Genomic DNA, 22,486 nt, shown 5'->3' with positions numbered 1-22,486 from the left:
CAAAAGTCATGTGGCTAGCATTTCCTCTATGCTGATCTCGCGATGCATGAGGTCTCCCAGATCTCTCCTCTTCTCTGCTGCTGATAAGATGGGATTCGCTGCAGCCTCCCAGGCCTCTCCTTTTCTTGGTCGCTGGCGAGATGAGGTTCGCCGATAATCTCCCAGGCCTCTTCCTCTTCTCAGCCACTGGCAAGATGGGGTTCTTCCTCTTCATGGCTGCCACTCTCCTGGATGTGCGCCCAGTTGGTGGTGCATGGCACACCCCGTTTCAAAATTGGTGGTGCCTCTTGACCACTGTGCACCAATTTTGAAAACAAGACAATAGTTCAATTGGGTTTTACATGATTCTCGTGGGATCTAATGCAGTAATATTCACTTTTGGTTCTTGATAGCCATAGCCTGGCTGAGAGCCTTCAAAGGTCATAGTGAATATGCCTTTTCTGATGTATTTGTTAGAACTGAGAGGAAAAGAAAGGGTTACTTTGATCTATAATTGTCTGCTACCTTCATGATACTACTTTACCCTAAATGCATTGCAACAGGCTGCTTATTTAAGGGAAGAAGGATATAATAAATTGGGGATCAATGAATCAATCAGATTTAGATGCAAGTCTCCAGCCCTGTTTTCGAATTTGGGGTGGAGGAGGAGGTTTCAGTTTGACTTTGATATTCCCAAGTCTTCTGACTCAGATAGATGAAATTTGTGACCATGTTTGTAATATGCAGTCATAAACTAGTACCCTTCAACAGACATTGCTATTAGGGGTGGGCACAGACAATTTTTTTCATTTTGTTTTGTTCTTTATTTTTTTTGTTTGTTTCATTTCATTTATTTAAAATGAAAACAATAAAATAATGAAAGAAAAAAGGAAGAAAACAAAAGGAAAACAAAAAAATAAGCTGGGCCAGTGGAGAAAAAAAACCCCTTCTGGGCCTTCCCTCTGATCCATATCTACCCTTCTGAATCGTTGCTATAGTTTTCTTCTTCATAATGGGGCAATCCTCAATCATTCCTGTCCTGCTGGAAGTGTGCTTAGAAATGGTGCCAGCAGACAGAGACTGGAACTTTTGTTAATTTCTTCTGTACAAAATGGCACTAGCCTAGGCCTGGTCTGCCAGTGCCATTTCTAAGCAATGGCTGAAGATCGCTCCTGCTCCATGAAGAAAAAGATAATTATGATAAGAGGGTTTCGGGTGGGAGAGTGGGGGGTGGAATCAGATGGGAGATACAGATGGGTGTTTTACCTTTTTTGTTGTCAGCAGAGGCAGTTTGAAAGAAAACAAAAGAAAATAAATGAGATTTTGTAGTTTGTTATTTTTTTAGCTTCATTTTAAAACCGATTTGAAACAAACAGGAAATTTTGTTTCAATTTCCAGTTTTGCTTTACATGAATGTGCATTCCTATTGGCATTCAAAATATAAGTATAAACACTACGTCAACAATCGGTTGTTCAAATATTTCAAAATTTCAAATTTTTCAAAAGCAAGATCCCATTAAACAAGATCCCATTATTTATACATCGGGTGCAAATGATTTACAGACCTTCATACCATCCCGCGGTCTTTTGAGCATCTCTGCTCTTTGCTTAAGCCGCTTATGGGATCATCTTTAATCATAGGTCTTTTTTCACCCGTATCCAAATTTTTTCTTTTTCATTTTTCAAAGCTATTTTCGTTTGTATAAAATATGCTATAAGCTATTTCAAAGCAAGCTATTGAGATCCTCTTATCATTTCACTCTTAAAGTGGTAAATTCAAGGTACTTTCCTTTTGGTGGTAACAGAGTACAGTTTGATGTGATCACATTTCACGTCCAAAGCTGCCTCAGGAACTTCTCTGATAGCGGGTTAACTCTCCATTGTTAATGGGATATCCTTGGTTGCATTTTAATTCATTCTGAAAAGACAAAACATTATTACAACCATTTTCTTGGGATTCCACTTGCCTTGCTTTGCTCCTGGGGTATACTTACAAATCATGAATGTATACATTGTGTCGTTGCGGTGCGGGAGATGCCTCCTACTGAGGTGATCTCCGCGATCTCACTTTTAAGCGCATGCGTTCAGTATGAATTGGACAGATTATTCATGATTATGCACAGGTGCAACAAGGTTAGATTGGCTTGAATTGAGAATCACTAGAATTCACATGAACTGGGCCCATTCAATTTCTCGATTCAGTCCATGTGGGGAGACAGTGTTTAATTGGAAAATCCACCGCTGTTCATGTTGCCTTAATTGTCTAATCCTATCTCCACCGCGCCAATGTTTAGAAATATATTCCAGTACTGTCCAACTTATGTCTTTGAAACGATGTTGGTGCTCTACATAATGTGCCACTAAAGGTGCTTCAGTCTTTCCTGTTTTTAGGCAGTTTGGTGACAATGTTCAGATTTTGATAATCTTGGATGGAAGATCAAAATTTAATTTGACATTTTATCTTCTGAATGTCTTGTGCCAAAGAATTGAGTCAGATCCCTGTGTTGGATATGGACGTATGTAATTGTTTGTAACTGTTCATTGCTTTTTATATTGTTATTGTAAGCCACTGTGCTTATAATTTTCTTTCTTTCTTTTTTTTTTTTTGCTGATAGTGGAAAATAAAACGTAACAAATATATTTTGCTTTTGTCAGAACATGTTTATTGTCATATTCTTTATTTTGGGGACAAACCACATACATTTCAATAAGTATTGTGTATGTGTATTTTATCCTTGCTTAGCCCAGAAACAGGAGGCATGTGGTCTACATCTGGCTGTTCTGTTATATCCTCTAACTCTGAATCAACTTCCTGCTTTTGCAACCATACAACCAACTTTGCCATTCTATTACAAGTTCATGAAGTTCAGGTAACTTTTTATTGATTACATTTTATACTCTGTCTTTCCAACATATGCTCAAGACAGCTTATATATGTAGCGGATCCCCTGTTTTGGTGCTTTATCCTTGACTAAGGGTGCTACAGGTCCGGGTTCAGGTCTAGATGGGGAAGGAGATTTCTCTTCCAAGGCCCCTGGTGCTGTCGATCCCCCATCTCAGTAATCACTTCACACTCTAGTTCAAATACTTCCAGGAGGTACCAAATAGTAAAGCATAAAGCATAGAAGCCCAAATCAGCACAAAAGGGAGAAACCAGGAATCACAAAAGAGTCCATCCATCCCTTAGTAAGTCCACAAAGGGCACACTTAAGGAAAACAGTGGAGTCCATAGTTGGTGCTCAAATAAAATTTATAGAGGTACATTTTTAAAGCCACATGCGCGTGTCCATGTGCCACACGCATTTTATAAAATTTGATATCCGCATGCACATACGTGTCCGATTTTGTATCGGTGCGCATGTGTGTGCGCAGGTGCCCACTCACGCGCGCAAGGGGTGGGGGTATTTTGTAAAAAACATGCAGCAATGCGAATGGGCCTTTATTGGAGCGGACTGGGAGGGAACTTCCTTAACCCCCTATCTGTCCTTCCTGTTGGAAACGGGATGCTGGGCTTGATGGACCCTTGGTCTGACCCAGTATGGCATTTTCTTATGTTCTTATGTTCTCCCTTTTCCCCTCTCCTCCCTCTCCTCCCTGACCCCCTAAACCCACCCTAACTCTGTTAATTTTTTTTGTTTTTGAACTTACCTGCTCGACTGAGAAGTGAGTTCCTCTTCCATCGAGCAAGTAAGTTCAAAAACAAAATGGTGCTGTCCCAGCCGACCCCCGCCCCACCCTTTTTTAAAGGCCCAGAACTTCCACGCATACTGGGAGATACGCGCTCGGCCGGGCCGCTCTGAAAATGCGCTCGGTGCGTTCACGGCCTAGCCCTGCACGTATCTCCTGGGATTTCCATGTGCCAGCATTTAAAAATTACCCCGATAGTCTTTACTGTAACTTAAAGAGGATCCAGGTCAAGTTGACAAAAATAAGAATAAACATACATCCAATGATCAATAAACAAATAGCTTTTCTGTCCATCCTTATTCTGTTTATTTCTCTTCTTGCTCTTGCACCTTTATCTTTATTGAAAATATCCTCACCAGTGAGAGTGGAATAACTAGAATTTACTGTAATTCCAGTTCTGGCATGAACTGGGCTGGAAAATGTATTTCCAAGAAAAATATCCAAACTGGGTTCAAAAGTCAGACTCTTCATCTGTAATTCAAACTATCAAACATACAAGTCTCTTGCGTTATTGGCTCAAAGGTCTACATCCTTTTTATCCAATCTGTTAACTGGTCTAATTGGTCAAAAGGTCTTTGATCCAGCCCTTTGGGATACCAGGGGTATGCCCTTCCCTTAGGCACTGGTCAATCAAAATCCATAAAGTCTTCTCAAAAAAATCTCTTCCTCAATACCTCTTTGCCAAATGCTTGAATTGCCTCCTGTGAGATCCAGGGGGAATCTCCAGCCCTCCAACCACCTTGTTTTGAGATCTTGGGAAAATCTCTTGCTCTCCCATAGACTCTCTGTTGAAACCTAGGGAAGGTTTCAGCTCTTGACTCTTCCTCTCACCAACCCTGCTCCTGCCCACTGAAAAAATGGGCATGCTCCATGAGTCTTTGTACCCCAAAAAGACTATCCCACAAAAAGGTGGGATTATAGCAATGGAAAGAATCAAAATTATAAAAACAACTCCTACTGCCACTAGCTAGAAAAAATCACATAGGGATACTGTTAGTAACTGGTATAGTGCCATCACATAAATTAACAATAAATACATACAATTATAAAAAAATTATGACAGTCAGAGGACAATTTTTAAACCGATTTCCATAGACAAAACAGTATTTTACCTGTGGAAATGGGGTGTTTTAAAAGTACTGATCACAGCACAGGTACGTTTTTACCTGTGGCAAAGATGGGCTTGGATTAGATTGGGAGAGTATGCAAAGGGAATTAATTTTGAAAGCCCTGTGTGTACTTTTCTACACGTGCAAAAGTATGCAGTGTCAAAGTACCCATTTTGCCGCGGCTCCCCACATTTTCAAAAGGAAACCCCCGTGGAGAGATTCCCTTAGAAAATTATCTTGTAGGCCTACGGGCACTTTGATCATTACCCCCTTAAACACATAACTCGAGGACAACAGGATGGCAGTCCTAACAAGTGGATGACATCATTCGATGGAGCCTGGCCTGAAACCTTTATGTCAAAGTTTCTAAAACTTTGACAGTAAATAGAAACATAGAAACATGATGGCAGAAAAAGACCATATGACCTATCTAGTCTGCCCATCTGTCCAATGTCCAGCATGCCATTATGCCATGTGTCCATGCAGGGGCCCCTTCAGTCTCTTCTTTTCCACAGTGCCCACTGGTTGTGGTTCCTCACTTTCCTGCTCTGGCTGTTTTTTATTTTCAGTAAAAGTTAGCAATTCTGTTTATCGTGGGGCCCTGCTTTTTGTTTTCTCCCCTCTTGTGTCTTAGGTAGGTTTTTTGGTTGTTTTTCTAAACTTCCTTTTTATCTTTCATGCCTTTGTGATGCACAGGCTGGTGCTGCATTGGGCATTGACCACTCGTGGTCATCAAGTCCAACATTACTTCTCTTGTTTTTCTTTCAGTAATGGAAAAGTAGGGTTAGGTCTGTCATGGATAGATGTGCAACAATAGCGTCACTCCCTCATTAAACATTTTCCCTGTTTCCATCTGCTGAGAGATTTTTGCATTTTTAGATCCTTCCCAGGTGTTTGCCATCCAACCTATTTTGGGATTAGTCAAGCTCCCCTTTATAAACTGAGTTGAGCATGTGGAAATTGTGTTTGGTTATAGTCTTGCGTTTTGTTGCTGGAGATCCCACCTAAGGCTTGCAAAAATGGATAACAGAGAGAATTCTTTTGTGCCTTCACAGACCAAGAGGGGTTTTCCATATGGTGAGAATCAAAGAAGATAGATTTTATGTCTTACAGAGAGAGTGGGTTTATTTTCCCTGAAGTGCCTAACCTAGAAGGAGGCCCCTTTCTTGGAAGAGTAGGATTGAAACTGCTTGTTTGTTTATCAGTCAAGTGAGCTGGCAGTGATCTAAAGAGAAGAGAGTTGTTAGAACTTTTTTTTCCTATTTTTGGCCTTCACCTTTCTACTCTATCTTTTGAAGCATTATTTTCCCCTTTTCAATCACTGGGAACAGTACATTGATTCAAGTTTGGAGATGGATAAAGAGACGGTAATACTGGGAATTATTTTATTAATCATGATGATTTTTGCCATTCTTGTGTGGATTGTATTCTTTAAGTTGCAGTAAACATTTTTTGTTTGAATACCACTCCCAGTCTATTGCCTGATATTTAAGCCCTCTTTCTTTAGAACCTGACTGAAGAGAGCTTTTTTACACAAGTACAATTGGAAGAATAACTGAATGGAAGAGACCGCCCCATACCATCAAGGGCTCCAGAGGTTTGGTCCTCCTCCCTGCTGGTGGAACTCAGGGTCAGATGTCTGATGTTTGAGAGGAATATTAGAAGTCTATGAAGGTGATATTGGCCCTGGAACATGCTGTAACCTCTGAATTAGATACTTTTAAACCAAGATGTGGTTACAGATGTATCCTGTGCCTGGGGCATCGCATGACATTTGGAGGTGTCATCTGTGTGTGACCATGATCCCAAAGGGATGTCGGTTCTATCTGAATCTGATGGAAAAGCACTTTGGGTACCATTGGTTGGCCCCTGTCACATGGTAGGAGCACAAGATGGCGCCGGCCGTCCATTGCTCCTACCATGTGACAGGGACCAACCAATGGCACCGGTAGCCACTGTGACATAGTAAGGGCAAAGGCTATCAGCACCATTTTGAATACCGGCAGCCGACAGCCCGAGTGCAGGAGATCACTCCAGAACCCCCGCTGGACCACCAGGGACTTTTGGCAAGTCTTGGGGGGGGGGGGTCAGGAGGGTGGGGGGTTGTAGTAAATTAAATTTAAAGGGTTGGGATGGGGTTTTTTTTGGGGAAATGAATACATATGTAACTAATGAACAGATCGGGGTCCCCCGAGAACAGATGCAACGGATTTGGGTCCCGATGATTACGAATACTGAATGGGACGAATCCGTCCCTGCTGCACATCCCCAAGCTACAGATCTAGTGATGTCTCTGAAGAAAAGGGATCAACAGATTTCCTTTCCTACCATTCTCCTCCACCAGGGAGAAGGAAGTCTCCTCAAAAGAATCTCTCCTTTGCTGGCTTTATTCAGAGGATTGCAGAGGCTATTCCATTTCCATTCCAACAATGTTCTTGGTGTAGCAGATTTGTCTATCAATGATAGATGTGTAATAGTAGCTTCCTTCTCTTACCAAACATTTTCCCTGATTCCATCTGCTGAAGTAAGAAGCTGGACATTCTCCATTATCATGGAGCCTCTGTGGCAGTCCCAGTTCTTGAGATCCTTCAGGAGATACAAATGAGGATGTGGGGGAATCCCCTTCTCTGTGGCTCCCATAAATAAGAAGTCAGATGCTATGTATCTCATCCAAAAGGTTCCCAGATTCAAAAAGAACAGCTACTGCACCAATCAGTGGTGGTCATATCCACTCTTGAGGGAACCAAGAGGACTAGGACCCATTCCTTGGTGCCCCAGGGAAAAGATTACAGAAACTTGGATACTTCTGGAATGAAGGTGTTTCAGGCAGCTGTACTTAATGCCTGCATAGCCTCCTACCAGCTCTTTATAGGCCAGTATATTCAGGACCAGCTGAAGCTGATTGGGAAGTGGCCAAGCAGCTTTCTCAGAAGCAGTGTGATAACCTTTAGTCACTGATGGAAGGGAAATGGGGTGCGGAAAATTCATGGTTCATTTGGCCTTTGATGTTTTTGATATGGTATTGAGAATCTCAGTTATGTGGATTGGTGCCCACAGATTCACCTGTGTGTGATTATGATCCTGAAGGGATGTCTGTTCTATCTGAAGATGATAGAAAAGCAATCTGGGTACCAAAAGACCAGCCTATCAGAATTGGCATTGGAGGCATCAACATCAATAGACCCAAGAACTGCACCAGACGTCCAACCTAAGATCCAGGAAATACTAATGTGCTGTGCACTGGAGAGAATGTCTTCAGAGATAGGAAGCTGTGGTGCAGATCCATGAGCACTGCAATGCTTTAGCAGCTCTCCACAGCCATTCCAGACCTGCCCTCCTCTGCAGGAGGTAGCCAATCACGAGGCCAAGGACACACGTCTTCCAGCAGAACAGACCCTTTGTGCTGTCCAAGACAGCAGAAGGTCTCTAAATCACAGCTGGCTCCCCAGTCAAAACTAGGCATGGATTTTGACTGGATCAAAGATAGCATAGCCCACATTCCTGTTCAGTGCCACAGGACCTTCCTGGTGGAGGCATGCTGAGGTTTTACATAATATCCTCAAATACAATACAATAACACCCCAAAGGCACCTCTTTTAAACAACTTATAAAGTCACGGCAGTAGCTCACCAAGTTCCACATATCTAACTATTAATAGACTTTCATATAATGGCACTAATTCATCTGCACTAATTTATAGTGCTATTGCTTTCTGATGCATAAATATAACCATAAAACCATTTTTCTTTTATGTTTACCATTGCTTACCCAGTGTACAAAATATTTTAACATTTGTCAAAAATTATATGTTAACAATTGTTTTTGAAGGATTCTTATAATTGTGCATTTTTCAAACTGCCCATATCCATTTATTTTAAAACTGATTGTAGTACTATCATTTCCATATATAAAGAACAATCACACGACAGCACTGCATTTCGAGATCAAAAAAGTGTTTTCTATGATCTCTGCTTCAGGGAGAAGGTACTCAATTCTTCATATAATAATCTTCATGAGCATTCCTTATACTTACCTTAGTTGTACTTGGAGATTCATTTCATTAAAGCTGTTCTCAAACATAACCAGGATCTTCAGAACAAATAGGCTCCGTTCTTCAAGAAAAGGGCACAAGGCAAGCTAGCCTCAGATGTCTCTGCCCTCGAATGGAGCAAGGGCCTGCTGTATGCATATCCTCCTCCAATTCCATTAGTAGTGAAGACTCTGTTTAAGCTACGAGAAAAGATGGAGATGTCCATCAGAAATGTGATCAGGCTGGCAAACTCCCTAGATCTCATAATTCATGATCAAGACAGGTTACGCCATCCCAACATCAGCTCCCCCAGCTCTCACTGCCTGGATGTTGAGAGGGTGAGACTGCAACCTTTAACCTGTCTGAGGATGTCTTGTGGTCTTATGTTCTTTTAGCATCAAGAAAAGATTCCACTAGAAAGTCCTATGGACTGAAATGGAGGAGGTTTGCCTTGTGGTGTGAGCAAAGGGCCCTAGTTGCTTTCTCTTATTCCACACATAAACTGCTTGATTACCTTCTACATTTGTCTGAGCCCGGTCTTAAGACCACCTCAGTAAGAACTGATGTCAGTGCAATTAGCACATATCGCCAACATTTAGAAAGTAGACCCATTTCTATACAGATTTTGTTTATTCAATTTTTGTGGGGCCTACTTCATTTGAAGACTTCCATCAGACTTTCCACTGTGTCTTGGTGTCACAGATACCTGGGCTTGGTGATCAGGGCTGCCCCCGGAGAGAAAGTACATATATGTAACCCCCTGTACCACTGACGGTCACCTTCCCAGCCTTGGGGAGCATTGGAGTCATTCTTCCAAGGTGGGGTATCGAATCTCTGGGGCCATGAGCTGGGGGAAGGATAACCTGCAGGGCCAGTACTGGGCCTAGGACATTCTATACACCCAAAAAAACCCCAATGTCCACTCAAAAATTGTGCTCCAAAATAAAAATAGTTTACTGTAGATTCTTCAGATAAAACATGTAGCCAAACACCAAATGGTAAAGGTAGTCAACTAAAAGTTTACAGTTCTTAATCTCCTCAAACAACCAGAATTTCTTCCTACTTCTTACTTAAAACTTTTCGTCCTTTAGAAAAAGTTACTTCTTCTGTTGCTTCTTACTGTAGTTTCTTCTAGTTACTCAGTCTCTACCCAGGGTTATCCTGGCCCTCGTTTCCTTTCCATTATTGCAATTGTTACTCACACCATCCTGTTCAGCTCAAGGAAGAAATCCCTCTGGTGCAGCATCAGGATCCTCTGATCCCCAAGGCAAGTTCCTTCTGGCATAGTTTATCTTCCTGGTCCACAAAGTTCTTACCCCAGTTAAGCACAGGTTGATTCAGATCTTCAGACAGTATTGCAACACTTCAATTCTTTCCTTCAGGCTTCCTGAGATTTTAGGAGAAAGTTTCTGCCCCACTCCTGCTACTCTGTTCTCTAACCCTGTCTGTCCTTCCAAATCTGGAGCAGCCCCAGACTCAGTAGAGTCAGGGCATATGTTACTTCTCCTATTGACTGAGTCCATAGGGGCTATACCCCACTATCCAGAAGGCACTAACGCCCTCTGATCAAGAGATGACCTGCAAGCACTGGAACATTTTCACTCTAGTTTCAGTGCAACCTTTTGCCCCTTAAATTTACTGTGAACCCTTTACAGCTTTTTTCAAATCTTTCAGATTTTCCATAAGGGGAAATTTCCATTTTACCATAAACCTTTTTAGTAATATAAAATCCTATACACTTTGTGGCCTATACACTTACGTGGAAAGACAGGGTGGCGACATGGTGGCAAGGTCAGGAGCTGGAGCGTCACCAGGAGAAACACGTGGAACAGGAACTCTGGATCTGGACACAAACTGCACACTGGAGACTGAACTGTGAAGCAGGAAGCTTTATGTACAGAAATGTTGTACATAAATATAAGTGCAGGAATCTTGGAACATGACTACATTAACCAGAACAAGGCTTGAATACTTGGACAAGGCAAGGCTTGGAAATCAGGAAACAAACCAGTAGCATTTCCGCAGGGCAGATGCCCAGATGGCTGTTGAACTAGTACTGTGTGTCCTCTGAGCATGCTTTATATACTGCTGTGAATAAGAGCAGTCAGCTGTGGGGGCATATCTGACTCTCCCAGGAAACAAGAAAAATACACTAGAAGTCCTGGGAAAGCCAGCAGCCTCTGCAGCTCTATGGTAGGTTCACAGCCTAGAAATTCCAGGGTCATAGGTTCAAGTTCCATTGACCCTAACACTTGGAATCTCAATGTAATTCTGACCCAGCTGTTGAAATCTCTCTTTGAGCTACTGAAGTGCCTGCTCTGGAAGGTCATGTTTGTGGTGTTAGTCACTTCAGCAAACAGGCTCTAATAACTTATTCACCTTATACTAAGTTTTATCATGATAGAATGGTTCTGCATGCCCATCCCTTGTTTCTGCTTAATGTGGTGTTGGAATTCCTTCTTAACTGGGTCAATCATCTTTCCAACATTCTTTCCCAGGTCACATGTCCACCAAGGTGAACAAGTACTGCACAGCTTAGACTGCAAAAGAGCCTTGGCCTTCTACTTAGAGTGGAGTGAAGCCTACCCAGCTTTTTGTTTCTTTTAACACCAACAAATCGGGGACTGCCATTGTCAAACAGACTTTATCCAGTTGGCTAGCAGTTTATATCTCCTTCTTTTATGCCCAGACAGGTCTGAATCTGGTGGGACTGTCCAAGCCATGGCTCACCTAAAATCAGCTTCACTGGAGAAGATCTTCAAATATGCAATGTGGAGTTTCTCCACAAATTCACATCATATTACTGTTTGGACAGGGATTCCTGATAAAACAGTTGGTTTGGCCAGTCTCTCCTGTGGAATCTCATTGAGATGTGGAATATCTGAGGTGTAAAATCCATTTCCACACCTTCCTAGGGCCCAGTGTGTTTGTTCCAGACTGTCCCTTATAAGAAAAGAAAAAGAAAAAAGACCTGTTGCTAACAAAAATAATTATTGCTGTGCCCATTGGTATTGTTTTGTTTCCCCCTTTTTTCATTCGGGGCCGTCTGTAACTAGGGATTCCCCAGTTATGAGGACTGCCATGTTTGTCCGCAGAGAAAGCAGAGTTGCTTATCTGTAAAAGATGTTCTCCGAGGACAGCAGGATATCTGTACTCACAAAACTCTCCTGCCTCCCCTTGGAGTTGGCTTTTCCTTATGTTACTAAGGAATACGACTGAAAAGAACCCTGTGTAGTATGCCCCAGTGAGGCCCATCAAAGTTCTAAAAACTTTGACATAAAATATCCGGGCTGGGTTCCATCAGATGATGTCACCCACTTGTGAGGACTGACATCCTGCTGTCCTTGGACAGCACCTGTTACAGGTAAGCAACTCTGCTTTCCAACACCACATTATAAATCCAATTTATAAAATCCAACATTAAAAACCTTCAGACCCATAAGAAAACAGAGAAAGAGTTTTGTCTGGTGTAATATTTTAGAAACAAGAAGTTCCACACAGAACTAAGGGAGTAAAAACTCCTGCACAAATCCACAATCTGCAGATAATCATGGATTCATAAAAAATTACTATCCCTGTCAGACTCTTCATGTCATCTTGACATGTTCAGAAAATTTTTTATAAGCCTATCCCTTCATAAAGTAGGCTAAAATATATTGTTGCTCTATACAAGATCTTGCCGCCCTTTTGCTTCCTTTTTGATTTGCAGATGCTTCTCAAGCCTAATATTAATGTCACAAGGAATTGGTTAGGCACACCTTTGCAAGAATTATAGAACAGGGAAAGGCATGAAATTAAGTTCTGGGATCTGCAACTGGAAATGTGTGTATATTTCATGGAATGACATGTTTTAAGATACGTTTTTTATTTTTTAGATTTTACTCAAAAATAGAGAGAATCATTCAAAAGTTCTATTTTGTGATATTATCCTAACAATTAAGTAATAACATATTTTTAGATATTTGTCTAGCACTGATTATTGTATGTTTTCCCTTCTCTACCAATTTGATAATTCTGATAACAAGTGGCATTTTCCTATACAAAGACTATTCTCAAATGTAAATGTTTTAATCAAGTTATTTGCATGTTTTTTTTAAACAAAGAATTTCTTTAATGTTAGAGATAACATCTTTTCTTTTTTGAACAGAGAAGTTCAGAGGAAGAGTCTGCATTGAAAACATTGACCTTTATTGGCTGTGGAGTGTCGTTTTGTGCTCTTATTGTCACATTTATTCTTTTCTTAGCAGTTGGGTAAGTAGCAGTCCTTTTACCTGCGGCTGTGCACACATGTACACATTGTAAATGTTGGAAGCTGAATGTTCCATTTTATCTTTACCTTTATTAGGATTTATACATCGCCTAAAACAATCACAAAAAATATAAATAAAACAATCACAAGAACAAATGACTTCTAATCATAAAAATTCACAGGAGTACCATAACAGTTCATAATCAAGAAAATTAATTATGCTAGCAAATATTCAAAATCCTCAAAACACTAGTAGTAAGCCTGTTTAAATAGTCAACATGTAGGGATTTATATTTTTTTTATATTAATTCTGATTTTCATAACTGGTCAGCTATTTCAAGGCAGATTATATTCAGGTACTGAGGGCATTTTACTTTCCCCAGAGGGCTTGCAATCATTGAATAAGCAGCAATACTTTCCCAGGAGGGGGAAAATACTGTCTGATTTACTAAGCTGTAGGGTTTCAGGGCAATTGTCTGGGGCACCATGCAATAAGGGGCATCACCAGCCAGGGTCAGCATCAACACTGTTCCTTGTGGTATACAGATGTGTGGCCAAAGACAGATCCTTAAGTAGCCACACATGCTACACCCAGTCATGCAGACCCAAACCCATCCTCAGCAGGAAATAGGGAAGAGCAGCAGGAGCCTGTGCCACTCCTGTTCCCATTCCCTGCTGGCTCTTGGAGCATGCTCAGAACTCAAGGACCAGCAGTTCTTGCATGATGTGCTTGTGATCTATAAGATCAGCATAGAGGAAATGCCAGCCTACAAATTTTGAACATGCTGGTAGGGCGAGCAGTGAGGAAGAGTAGTGGTGGAAGGAGCTCTGCTGTTAGACAGGTATTCTTGCCTGGGAAGAAGTCAAGGGGAACATGGCAGATGAGCAGATGTGGTGGCAGCAGCAGTGGGAGGTAAGAGGGAGATGCTGGGGGTGAGAGAAATGTGGGAGGCAGATGATGTGGATGGGGAAGTTTAAGAGTCAGGGGAAAGGATGCTGGGGATGGTGACCTATTACATGTAATTTGTAATCTATCATTAAAATCATCCATTGTACCCGAAGACTGGAAAGTAGCCAATGTAACCCCGATATATAAAAAGGGATCCCGAGGTGATCTGGGAAACTATAGACCAGTGAGTCTGACTTCAGAGCCAGGAAAAATTATTTATTTATTTATGTAGACTCTTTTTTTTTTTTTTTTATACCGAAGTATAGCAAGTTGCCTTCCCTCCGGTTTACATTTTTAAACAACTTAATACATATAACACATTCGTATGATAAATTAACACGTTTACAAACAACTAGATACATTTCGGCCAGTAGTAATAGTGTATGAACAGGTCTATAAGAATACAATCTAAGTCGGTTATATCAAGTGTGGCCGTGAAAGGTTGGTAGATCAGGAAATAATATAGATGTCGACATTACACCGAAAAATGTGTTAATGTGTTAATGAAACTTTGTTAATGAAAAATGTGTTAATGAAACTTTTCAAAGGTGCGATGTGTTAGAGGGACGGACGAGTTAATGGGAATCAGGGTGGGAATATAGAACAAGTAAGTCTCATCAAGAGAGAGAGTTTAAATGAGAGATGTAAAGAGGGAGAGAGGGATGTTAATTTGCAGGGAGGGGAGGTAGAAATGGGCATGAGAAAATTAGTTTACCCAATACCGTCTGTGAAAGTTTGTCTAAATAACCAAGTTTTAAGTTCTTTTTTGAAAGATTTACTATCATTGATAGAGCCTAGGTAGTCTGGTAAAGAGTTCCATGCGTTCAGTCCTGTGATAGAGAAGGCTCTATTCCTGGTGTTGGATAGTTTAGCAGAGGGTAGGGAGGGTATGACTAGTTTCAGTTTATTGGTATTTCTTGTCGAGCGAGGTGTTTTGTGAAGTTGGATCATGTGATTGAGGGCATTGTTGTCTGCTTTGTATATTTCATTGTGTAGTATGGTTAGGGACTTGTATTTGATCCTTTGTCCGATCGGTAACCAGTGAAGACTCCTCTGGACCGGAGTGATGTGATCAAATTTCTTTTTGAGGGTGAGAACCCTGGCTGCAGCATTTTGTAGTAATTGAAGTGGTTTTAATGTTGATCTGGGGAGGCCAATAAGAAGCGAATTGCAGTAATCAAGACTTGAGAAGATGAGAGATTGCAAAACAGTTCTGAAGTCTTGTGGGTGTAAAATTGGTTTAAGGTGTTTTATAATATGAAGTTTGTGGAAACCTTATTTTGCTTTCATTGTTATACACTTTTTGAAGTTCAAATCATTGCCTATCCAGATACCAAGGTCTTTTACAAAGCTCTTCAGATAGATTATATTGTTATCAATTTGTATGTAAGGCATTGTGGTTATTTGATCTGAGTTGTTTCTTTTGATGGAAACTATTATAAAGAATAAAATCACAGAACATATAGATAGACATGGTTTAATGGGACACAGCCAGCATGGATTTAAGCAAGGGAAGTCTTGCCTTTCAAATCTGCTACATTTTTTTCAAGGGGTTAATAAACGTAAGAACATAAGAAATTGCCATGCTGGGTCAGACCAAGGGTCCATCAAGCCCAGCATCTTGTTTCAAACAGAGGCCAAACCAGGCCCCAAGAACCTGGCAAGTACCCAAACACTAAGAAAATTCCATGCTACTGATGCAATTAATAACAGTGGCTATTCCCTAAGTAAAATTGATTAATAGCCATTAATGGACTTCTCCTCCAAGAACTTATACAAACCTTTTTTGAACCCAAATACACTAATCACATCCTCTGGCAACAAATTCCAGAGCTTAATTATGCTCTGAGTGAAAAAAAATTTTCTCCGATTAGTCTTAAATGTGCTACTTGCTAACTTCATGAAATGCCCTCTAGTCCTTCTATTATCCGAAAGTGTAAATAACCAATTCACATCTACTCGTTCAAGACCTCTCATGATTTTAAAGACCTCTATCATATCCCCCCGGTAGATGTGGTGTATTTAGATTTTTAGAAGGCATTTGAAAAGGTCCCTCATGAGAGGCCTCTAAGAAAATGAAAAAGTCATGGGATAAAAGGCAATATCCTTTTGTGGATTGCAAACTGATTAAAAGACAGGAAACAGAGAGAAGGATTAAATGGTCAGTTTTCTCAGAGGAAAAAGATAAACAGTGGAGTACCTCAGGAATCTGTACTTGGACCAGTGCTTTTCAATATATTTATAAATTGTCTGGAAAAAGGTACAATGAGTGAAGTGATCAAATTTACAGATGACACAAAATTATTTAGCGTAGTTAAATCACAAGCAGATTGTGATAAATTCCAGGAGAACCTTGTGAGACTAGAAGATTGGGTGTTTATATGGCAGATGAAATATAATGTGGACAAGTGCAAGTTGATGCATGCATATAGGAAAAATAACCCATGCTATGGTTACACGATGTTAGATTCCATGTTAGGAGTTATCCAACAGGAAAAAGATCTGGGCGTCATAGTTGATATTGATATTACATTGAAATTATTGGCTTAGTGTGCTGTGGCAGCAAAAATACATACAGAATGTTAGGAATTATTAGGAAGGGAATAGCAAATAAAATGGAGGATGCCTCTATATCACTCCATGGTGAGACTGCACCTTGAATACTGTGTGCTATTCTGGTCGCCGCATATCAAAAAATATATATTTGCACTGAAGAAAGTACAAAGAAGGGCGACCAAAATGATAAAGGATATGGAACGGCTTTCCTATGAGAAAAGGCTAAAGAGGTTAGGGCTGTTCAGCTTGGAGAAGAGACAGTTGAGGGGGAATATGATAGAAGTTGACAACATGAAAGGACTTGAACAGGTAAATGTGAATCAGTTATTTACTCTTTCAGATAATACAAGGACTCGGGGGCACTCCATGAAGTTAGCAAGTAGCACATTTAAAACAAATCAGAGACAATTCTGTTTTCACTCAATGCACAATTATGCTCTGGAATTCATTGCCAGAGGATGTGGCTAAGGTAGTTAGTGTAGCTAGGTTTTAAAAAAAATTTGGATAAGTTCCTGGAGAAGTCCATAGGGAATAGCCTCTGCTTGTTCCTGGCATTAGTAACATGGGTTCTATTTAATGTCTGGGTACTTGCGAGGAACTTGGATTGGCCACTGTTGGGGACAGGATACTGGGTTTGATGGACCCTTGGTCTGACCCAGTATGGCATATCTTTTGTCTTATGGGAGAGTATGCAGGAGGAGGGACTCCTGTCATTGCTGCCACCACCACTCATACAGAAAACATTCATATACCCACCCCCAAATCCATGCCAAATACCAGGAGAGGAGATCAGTTGGGGAGGAGGACACTATCAACAATTTTTACCCAGGGTGTCATTAGCCCTAGAGCTGGCCTTGTACCGCAGCTTAGTAAAACCTGCGCTATTTTCCTGCTATAGGAAAATAACATGGATAAGCTTCCCCAAAAAATTCCACTTGATGGCAGCCTCACAGCCTGGAGCCACCATCTTCTTAAAAGACCCAGCTATCTGATAACCCTTATCAGAATAGGGAGACCCCTGTCCCAATCCCCTGCCACTCCTTGAGGTGGCCAAAATAAATAATAAATGTTTTTAAATAAATGAAGAGACCAGGTTGAAGCTCTTCCTCTTTTGCAGAAATTTCCCTTGGTTCTTACCATAACATTCCCTGTGACCCAATGGGAGGACCAGAGCTGCCATTTTTCAAAATGATGGGGCAATGGATCTCTACCATATCGCCACTAGGGATGTTATGGTAAGGACTGTGGGGGAGGGATCAGGGGGTGGGCTAGGGTAGGGGTGTGGTGGGCAAAGTTCCTGGTGGGATTTGTTATAAAAGGGGAGAGGTTTACAGTGGGGATGAAACCTCCATCCATGGCCTTCATGTACTTAAAATCTTGTATTACTTACTTCAGCTGCCTCAATGGGCAATAGGTGGTAAGGCAGAGGATTTTGAGAGACTCCCAGGGGTTTTGCTTATATTGAGGGGGTTTCTCAGGGTGCTAGGGCTCTTAAGGCATGGCCCCATGGGAATCAGGACACGCATTAGCATCCCAATGCTCCCGGGTAAAATTAGCTACACTTTCCAGACTTGTAGCTAACCTTCCAGAAAGTAATGCGGATTGCAATTTTTCACTAAAGCTGTGTTATTTTATTTACATGGTATTTATTGAGCTGCTTTGCATGTGTTTCCCATACTTGCATTATCAGGTAGTAGAGTTTGTATGGCTAAGGGATTTACCACATGGTAAACACCTAATGATGCTAAGTAAATAGACCCCTGAGGCAATAGAGGGAGATGTGACTTACTCAAGAATGATAGTGAAAATCCCTGAAGAAGACTCCTCGGAAAGCTGGAACTTCTGTTGATGACAGGTTTTGTTTTGACCTAACACAAAGCATATTCATGTGCATATATACTGGATACATAAGAACACTCATGTATGCACACATGCAGAAATTTGTACTAGCACAAGTTGGGAGCTTCAGAGCAGTCAACAGAATGAGCACAAAGCCCTACTAGTCACAAAGGTTTGCCTTAAGTATGTCCCCATGGGAATCAGGACACGCATTAGCATCCCAATGCACCCAGGTAAAGTTAGCTACACTTTCCAGAGTTAGAGCTAACTTTCCAGAAAATAATGCGGATTGCAATCAAGTATGTCATCTCGGCCCAAGTACTTTATTTTAACAAATGTTATTTTATTGTGGACTAACATGGCTTCCCCTATCTTTTTTTCAGAAACTGGCAGAAAGTTTTATCCTGAGCATCATATTGGCTTGTACAGGGAATGAATTCATAAGTGCTTTGGAGTTTCTTTTTTTACATATATTTTCTTTTGGGTTTTTTTTTTTAGTGTTCCAAAATCAGAAAGAACCACAGTCCACAAGAATCTGATTTTCGCTCTGGCTGCAGCAGAGGCTTTGCTCATGTTTAGCGAGTTAGCAAAAACTAATGAGGTATGAAAAAAAAAAAAAACCAAACAAGAAACAGTTTACTTTGTATATGTTTGCTTCAAAGTTATTCCAGATGAGAACGAAACATTTAAATACTGCTAAAAATGCATGTGTTAAGCACCAAACTACCAAGCTAGGAGAAATTCTTTACCATCTGCTCCTCTCCTGCTTTCTCACTGACTGTGAGACTTTGGGAAGATCACTTTATTTCCCAGTGTCTCTTTTTATACCATTGCAATTGAATAATAATAATAATAATATTAACTTGGTTCCTTCTTTCCTTGCCTGTGTGGAAGCCTTCATGCAGTTTAAATGTGAAAAATGCACTAATATGCCAATCAACCCAAAGGTGGCTGTATATCTGATATAATAGTGTCCTGTGCTTTGGAATCCATTGTGTATTAAAGGCACAGTACAAATCCCATCTTTTAGTCCTACCATTAATATTGCTGACTCATCTTAGAAATTTCATTTAGTCATGGTTTCAGTAAATGCATGATGTTTTTGGTTTTGAAGTGAATCAATCTCATCAAGGAAATAAAGAAACATAGATGTTATCAGTACATTAGGAACACTTGGCCCATGCAGTCTTCCCATGTCTACTTTGCCTTCACAAGTCTTACTTGATCTGAGGTCTTCTCTCTTTTGGAATGTCTTTTGTGTCTATTCCAAACATACTTCAATTTTCTCACTGTTTTGACTTTTATAACCTTTACTGGAAGTCTCTTCTAGGTATCCATCCACTCAGTAAAAAAAAAAAAAAAAGTTGAGTTGAGTAGAATGAAACTATAACCAGAAATCATGAACTAAATCCCGAGCAACATTTTAAACTTGATTCTTATACTAGCTGTTCCATAAATGAACATAGAATGCAAATATGGTGATTTTCTTGGCCAGTTTACTTTTGAATAACTATCACAGTATGGAAGCCAATTTATTTTGCATTTAAGATGGGGAAAGAAGTTAATTGCTGGTGGTATCTTTTTTCTTTGCAACATCTTGTTATGTATGTTTTGTTCACTTTCTGAGAGAGATTATCTCTGATTTCATCAACCTTGACTAAATAATTGCTAAAAGGTATTGCCTACAATATAGATTATTATTGTCTACTCTGCTTATGAACCTTTCTCAGCGTGCCTAGACATTTCATTTGCATATTTCCAAAAGTTCCTTATCAATATGCTGAGTCAAGTCTTCCTTTTCCTGGGTTGACTGAGGAAGGAATCAGTCATTATGCTATGGTGACATCTAGTGGGTGGATATAGGGCGCATGATTGCTGAGTTCTAGAATGAGCCCTGATGCATGGCACCTGGTCAAGGGCTAAGTGAGTTGGGAAGGAGATATAAAATGTAAAATGGGGAAAAATTCCTTAGGTGGTTTTGAATGAAGGCTTATGGTACCAGATCCTAGCCCCACTTCTAATTAAGTTGGAAACCGAAAGGAGCAGGAGGAAACAACCTCTCCCCCCCCCCAACCCCATCCATAAAGAATCCTCAAGTTTGCTTGGCCTGTCCTAAATTCATCAGAATTTTCTAAAATGTGTGGCAATCCCATTTGTAAAATATTGACTAGGAAACCTGTGATCTGCCTTTATGTTTGTGAAGCTACCAGTAAAGTAAACATTGATATACATGTAAACTCCCCACCCCTTCCCAGTGTAAGAGACAGCTGGAGGGCACTCCCAGCACTGGAGCTGAGTTCTTACTAAGTCCTGCAATCCTAGAAGGAGGGAGAGAAGGAGGATTTACCTCCAGGGCCAAAGGTGTAATGCTGGTGAAATACCAAAAAGAGACAATGGACAAAAGATATGATGTTCTAAAATAAAAAAAAATCTTTACTGAAAATATGTGAAAATGGAAAACAGATGGCATTTTGTACAGTCTATGCTTGGCAAATCCCAATACAAGTGTAGAAATGTTTGGGCATTACTTATCCTTGCTGGTACATCCTTCTGGGATCCCTTCACTCCTTTGCTTGGTGCTTAAGGATTTCTGTGACAATTGGCGGGCTCCCTGCCACTTAAAGACCTTTGTTGTACCTGCTTGATCCAATGCTTGAATCTCTCCTGTACCTCTTTCTCTCTCCTCCTCGTGGCCTCCAGTGGACTCCTGGATCTCTGGAAATAGAGCACCAGACGTGTGGTTCACTCCTCTCCTTCTCCCACGTCTGGTCACCTTTCCTTCTCACTGGCTCCTTGTTTATTATGAACTCAGATCAGAGTCTTCTTCCCACTAAAGGTTTACTCCCTCAGAGCAGCGATACTCTACCCCCCACAACAGCAACAGCTACTTTTGGAAAAAAATATCAAAAATGCCATCTAACGCCATCAAAATATCAATATCAAAAACGCCATCACTGTATCTCTTTTGCCGTCTTTTCCTTCCAAAGACTAAAGAGCGAATTTACTCCAACAAACTACTCAACCTCAATACGGTCTCTGCCGGGAGGTGCATATGCCATAGTTCCCTTTTGCATACAGTATTCCCTTTAATCCTACTACATAAGGCTGTCTGAAGGCAATTTTCAAAGGGATTCACCCAGGTAAATAGGTGTTTATCCAAGCAAATGACTTGTCTGGAAAATTTCATCCTCAAATGCGGCTAAAAGTGAGCATGGGTTCCATAGCACACATACTTTTAGTCAGATTTAAAATAAGCCATTCCTGTGGGCGTGTTTAGGTCAAGGGGAAAAAAATCGTGCACATACATTACATTTTCAAATGCATGTGTGCTGTTTTGCCCCCTTCCACCACCAGCACAAGTAGTAAATACAAGATGCCTTAACATGCACAATTTGCTTTTTCCTAATTTTTGAAAAAAAAACAAACAGCATTGGATGGTTTCTCTTGAAAATGTTTCTAAAGTACGTGTATGAAACTTGACACCCCCCCCCCCCCCCCCCCCCTTATGTCTAACGGTCTAGCATGGTTAGACTGAACAATCTTTGTAAATTGCGCTGTCATATGTGAAGTTAGTTTGGGGAATGTTTTACTTTCAGCATGATTTGCATTTCTGCTTCTTTATTTCATCTTTAGGTGGTCTGCGTTACCGTCACTGCCTTTCTGCATCTCTTCTTCATGGCAGCCTTTGCTTGGATGCTTGTCGAAGGACTTCTCTTATGGAGTAAAGTCGTTGCGGTTAACATGAGCGAGGACAGGAGGATGAAATTCTATTATGTGACTGGTTGGGGCATGTGTCTGTTTTTTTTACGTATCGCCAAATGAACTTTGAATATGAAATGCATAAGCTGTATGTATTTTTCTAGTTCCAAAAGGTTGCACTGCATCAGCATAAAAGCTGTGCATTTACAGTTTATTCAGAGGCTGGGTGGGGAGGATAAAAAATAATTGCCCCAGGTCTGAATTTTAGAAACTGCTCAGGAAAATGATTTTGGTAATAATGCTACATTGTTTTAAACTGGCCTAGAAATAAAAAGGCCTGGTATCCCGGCAGCAGTAGCTTCCTTTTCTCTCTCAGCACCTCGGTGGCC

At 40.7% G+C, this 22,486-nt stretch overlaps 1 protein-coding gene across 1 annotated transcript in view; it reads left to right on the top strand.

Annotated features, from left to right (window-relative positions):
- ADGRD2 (adhesion G protein-coupled receptor D2) overlaps positions 1-22,486 on the top strand; it is a 322,967-nt gene that overhangs the window by 138,405 nt on the left and 162,076 nt on the right. The window contains exons 14-17 of the mRNA XM_029614032.1: positions 2,723-2,849; positions 12,953-13,056; positions 18,897-18,999; positions 22,032-22,185. Coding sequence (XP_029469892.1) covers positions 2,723-2,849; positions 12,953-13,056; positions 18,897-18,999; positions 22,032-22,185 — 488 coding nt within the window. The remainder of the gene's footprint in view (positions 1-2,722; positions 2,850-12,952; positions 13,057-18,896; positions 19,000-22,031; positions 22,186-22,486) is intronic.

The sequence above is a fragment of the Rhinatrema bivittatum genome, chromosome 8 (genome assembly GCF_901001135.1).
Source record: "Rhinatrema bivittatum chromosome 8, aRhiBiv1.1, whole genome shotgun sequence".
Taxonomy (NCBI): Eukaryota; Metazoa; Chordata; class Amphibia; order Gymnophiona; family Rhinatrematidae; genus Rhinatrema; species Rhinatrema bivittatum.
This window is presented reverse-complemented; position numbering and strand designations above follow the sequence as displayed.